This window comes from Bidens hawaiensis, unplaced genomic scaffold (assembly GCF_021521415.1).
Source record: "Bidens hawaiensis isolate Kalapana, Puna unplaced genomic scaffold, B.hawaiensis_p1.1 tig00051338_1, whole genome shotgun sequence".
In the NCBI taxonomy this organism is placed as follows: Eukaryota; Viridiplantae; Streptophyta; class Magnoliopsida; order Asterales; family Asteraceae; genus Bidens; species Bidens hawaiensis.
Window position 1 is genome coordinate 5,429 of NW_027499199.1, and position 5,205 is coordinate 10,633.

Below are 5,205 nucleotides of genomic sequence, written 5' to 3' on the forward strand. Positions count from 1 at the left end.
ACGCTCCTGACTTGCGAGGAGGTTACAGACCTACCCGCATCATACCCAAAGATCAAGCAGGAAACTCGGGAATTTCTGCAAGTGACAAGGACTTCCGCGGGAAGAATCCCCGTGGAAAACCTTAAAAAAAACCCTTTTCAAAACCCTTTGCTTAAGTCCAAAAGTTCACCTCACTTTATTAAACACTCATGAGAAGAACATTGGACTGGGGGGACTTGAAGAGGTAGGTCCCAGCAGAGCCCAGTTGGACCCACAAGACTCACCTTGAAGAGGGACGTCTGCGCAGAAACCAACTGGATCCGCAGGACCAACCATGCTCAGAGACGTGACGTCCTTATGCGCAGTACGCAAGCTGTTCCCGCAGGAAATGCCTCCCAATGGTGAAGGACTCTGCCTGTTCCCGCAGCTGCGGATACAAGCCATCAGGGAAGGCCACCCGCGCAGCAAGGCTACACGCACAAGGCACTTAGCTCTCAATCACTCAGTGTCACCTGAAGGAATGAGCGAAGCCGGGAACAATCCCGCACAAGGGCGGGAGGGGGAATACTCCCGCCCAAATAAGCCAGTCCCTACGATACGGGAAGATCTTCTGTACTGTACCTGACGAGGTATGGGCAAAAGATCTGACTAAAGATACGACAGCTTATTGACAACAGTATGGCGAGCAGCATGCTCCTGTACTGTATGTCACTATTAGCCGCTGCCTACTCACCAACTACTGCCATACCACGTGCATAGCCGGCAGTTGGTGGAAAAGGAATAGTACACAGCAGGCCTGGTCACTATCAGCCACTGCCTACCCACCAACTACCAGCAGGGCACGTGCGTAGGCCACTGTTGGTAGAACAGGAATACTATTCAGCATGCCACACCTCCTTGGAAACCTACCTTCGGCTATAAATACCACAAATGGTATGACCATCTGATCTTATCATATCTTATCACATTATCATCATATTATACCTGATATCTGCTCTAGCAATCTCTTAATATACATTTATATTTAAAGAGCAATCTAGTCTGATTCTCACGCCGGAGGGTGGTCACAAGGAGGAACCCCCCCTTCTCAGTGACACGCTCACGGTGTCTGTTTTGCAGGTTATCAGAAGAACCATCTTTTCTGGGTCTAACCCCTCGTGGGAAACATCTATCTAACCCCCAGGTTACTCGTAATCTGCCCGGGGTCCGGTTAGTGTTTCTTCACTAGGGTTTCCAAACCCTAAAATCGAACTACACGAAAACGAAATTGAACAAATTGAGGATGAAATTGAAGACGAAACGGATGCAATCGAGATTGACACGGTTGAATTGCTGGCTGAACATTTACATTTTTGTGATTATTGTGGTAAGGGTTTCAAACGAGATGCTAACTTGCGCATGCATATGCGTGCGCACGGTAACAAATTCAAAACCCTTGAAGCGTTATCGAAGCCGGAGAAGTTAGGGAGTGGTATCGAGTCAACGGGTGTCAAACGGACCCGGTTTTCATGTCCGTTTGACGGGTGCGGTCGAAACAAGAAACATAAAAAGTTTAGACCTTTAAAGTCTGTAATTTGTGTCAAGAATCATTTTAAACGAACCCATTGTGCGAAAATGTATTCATGTAACGGGTGTGATAAAAAAAGGTTTTCGGTTCTTGCGGATTTGAAGTCTCATTTGAAGCGTTGCGGGGAGGCGAAATGGAAGTGTTCGTGCAGGACTAGTTTTTTGAGGAAAGATAAGTTGTTCGGGCATATGGCGTTGTTTGAAGGGCATATGCGGTGGCGGTGGCGGGTGATGGGAAAGGGAAAGGGGTGGTGGTGACGTCGAAGACGGTGGTGGAGAATGTGGGTTGGGTTGATAATGATAATGATAATGATAACGACGGGTTGTTCGATGGATTGGGTTCGATAGACGATGATTTTAACTTGCAGGATATGCTTGCAGATGGTTCTTATGGTTGGGATTTGTAGACTTTGAATTAAGGTACATATATATAATATATGTGACATATATTATGATGTATTAGTATTGTGATATTTGAGTTTTACTGTATAAGTTTGAATAAAGTTAGTTTTTTTATGATGCTTTTTGTTACATCTGTACTCTGTTAACTTGATATATATGTTATCTATGTTGGTTTATATGAAATCTTGATAAGGATATATGTGATGAATATAGGATGAATGTTATACATGTATTTTGAAGGAAATATGTCAGATATCGATCAAGGACTGATATTTGAGATATTGGTTATCGCGGTGATATATCAGTGGGATATTGGTAATTTTAATATCATGTGAAATTCATATATATCGTTAACAAATTAACTTTTTGCAACTTGCGAAACACTAACAATCGTAGCAAGTAGGAACTGATTAAGACATAAAACACTAACATTGAACACTAAAAATTGATAATTAAGACTTAAAACGGGAATATCGGTGATATATCGGTCAATATCGTCGATATAATCGGTATTGATATTCCGATCGGTATTTTACCAATGGACCGATAACCAATATATCACCAATATACCGGTGATATCGTTAGTTACTTGAACACAAATATATCTTGCAAATTAAACTGGAATCTGAAAAATGTTATTTAAAAGAAAAATACAATTGTACCTGGATATATTAACATTCTTTGTCTGTAAGTTTTTGTGGGCTGCATGTACTAAGTTTTAATGGAAGCTTTTATGTTAATTAGAGGTATGTGTTTTAAGGGGAAGGTTCATGTACATTTTATTTTTAATATGAGAATGTAGGAAATAATACAAATTTATTAAAAAATGAGAACGTAAGAAACAATATCAATTACAATACCAATCTACATAAACATTAATTGATAATAACAAAGAAAAAACCTAAAAATTACAACAAAAGAATCAAAATCAAAAACAAAATAGTAACAACATATACCAACAAATATTTATAACAGCAAAAGAAAAAATCTAATAATAACAAAATATAAACCAGTAAATACTTATAACGTCTCATAATCGAAAATTAGCAAATACGAACAAAAAATAACAGCAAACACCTATAAAAATAAACCTAATCATAACAACAAATTGGTTCTCACTGTTTTCATGTTAAGAATAAAATGTATTTGATCTTGTTTCTGTGTTTTAATCTTATATTTACTTCTTGTATCAAACCTAGAGTTCGAAGACGAAGAGGGTAATTTGGTCATTTGCCATGCGTGATCGGTTTTGGACTATGAATATGCAGTTTGATGCTTTTGCATGAAATTCATAATTTGCATACAAATAGTAGTATTTATATAAATTTTATATAATAATAGTTTCATTTGTGCTCCCGCATAATCAAATTCGAATATAAAGCTTGGGTTCGGGCCTGAATTTAGGCTGGGGTTCGTTTTATGTCAGCTCGATTTAAGCTTTAGCTATCTGATCTATAGTTTACAGTTGGTTCAGGTTGTTTACACCGATTTAGGTTGAACCGAACTTGAGCTGGAACAGTATGAGTTTGACTCATACACCTTGACCTAAGTTTAACCCGAGAGGCCGTATAACACGATAACATTGACAAAAAATCCTACTCGATTAGGCAAGCCCATTTCGTGAGCTTAATACTGGTTTAACAATGGGTTCGGGCTCGAATTAGTCTATAAAGGTTGGATTTTTCTAGCATTGCTATTTTTAATTTGAGGGTCAAGATGACAAAGTGTGATTCATCACTCTGTATTATCTTTCAACTCTCTCTAATTGCATATTTGCGGTATTGTATTATATAGAGGAAATATAACTCAAAAAACCAAAAAATCCTACTTGTTTGTTAATATATCATTAAGTTGTTTAATAATGATTAAAAAAGATACGCCTTTTACATTTACGTAGACATTTCCAAAGCTCGATATCTGGTCCTTATCGGTCAACAATGTGTTGGTAATTTCAGGCTCCAAGTCACAAGTCGTTGAAACTTAAGGGACTAATATTAATATTGACAAGTTATAATTGGTTATGTTTCTTAATTGCATTGTAATTAAAATAGGCAATTATTGAACATAGGAGTCATGCATAATAGGATTTTTTTAGTTATATTTCCTCTATATAATACATAGACTTATTCAATATTTGTTTCCTGTGTGTTTTCAATTTGGTGAGTTCAATTTATTCTTGACAATGGCTTCATGTGCTTAGCATCAAAAGGCTTTGGTAGAAAATTTAAAGGGCTTGGAGGTATGCATGAGTTCAAAGTTTTAGGTCATTCGAACCAAATTTTGCATATTGCGTCTAGGGTTTGTTTTTCGGGTCTGTGTAACATCCAATTTTATGGATAAAAATAAAGTATTTGAAATCTATATTTCAAATATTAAGTAAACGGGTAACACGTAAGACGACTCATTGAAATATGAGGAGTTTAAACGAGTGGTCGGTAACATCTAATTTCATTTATATGTATAAATTAAATAAAATACATAAATAAATTATTATTAAGAAAAAAATGCATCGTGTGTCTACTAACAAATATAATAATAACATTATTAAATATATAACATAAAAAGAATATATCAGGATAATGATGCATGAGTTGGAATCTTTGTTATTAAGTAAACATACTAATTTACGTTAAATATAAATAATTCTTTTATGTGATGGATAATATCAAGGAATCTTCAATCTGAAGATTTATCTCGCCATCTATATCTATATATACACATATGTGCGCTTTGAACTAGAAAAGAAAGAAAAATATAATAGAATCTCTCTATCAAATAATAAGTGGAGTGAGACACTTCAGAAAATTGAAGAGTTAGTTAAGCAGTGGTCATCATCCACGGGTGGTGTTAGCGGTGACCAGATTATTTCATCGATCAAAGTGTTCACTAGGAAGTCAGGTTTCATATATTGACCTAAGTGGAAGGTAAGTATGCAGACCATAATCATGTTATTTTTACAAAAGTTTCATATATGTTTATTTTGATATGCATATATATGATTATTAAAAAATAATCATATATATGCATATCAAAATAAACATATATGAAATATGATTATTTAACCATTGGGTTTCCCCCAGTGGCCAGTTGCAATGAAGGTTAGTTCACGTCCCTCCTTTGAGGTCACGGGTTCGAATCCGAGCGACGCCCGAGTTTTCTATTAAGGTGTATTGAGCAGAGGGTCTCCCCCTTTGTTGTTGGTACAACATTTGTCAAATGGCAGGTGGCCTGAAATTTTCTCGGGGAACGTCAAGCCAA

At 36.7% G+C, this 5,205-nt stretch overlaps 1 protein-coding gene across 1 annotated transcript; it reads left to right on the forward strand.

Annotated features, from left to right (window-relative positions):
* Positions 1 to 1,207: 1,207 nt before the first annotated feature.
* LOC143598985 (protein SENSITIVE TO PROTON RHIZOTOXICITY 1-like) lies at positions 1,208 to 2,078 on the forward strand (the record flags this gene model as incomplete). The annotated part of the gene is made up of 1 exon (XM_077077059.1): positions 1,208 to 2,078. A coding segment is annotated over one exon (596 nt), but the record flags the coding sequence as incomplete, so codon positions are not given.
* Positions 2,079 to 5,205: the final 3,127 nt, after the last annotated feature.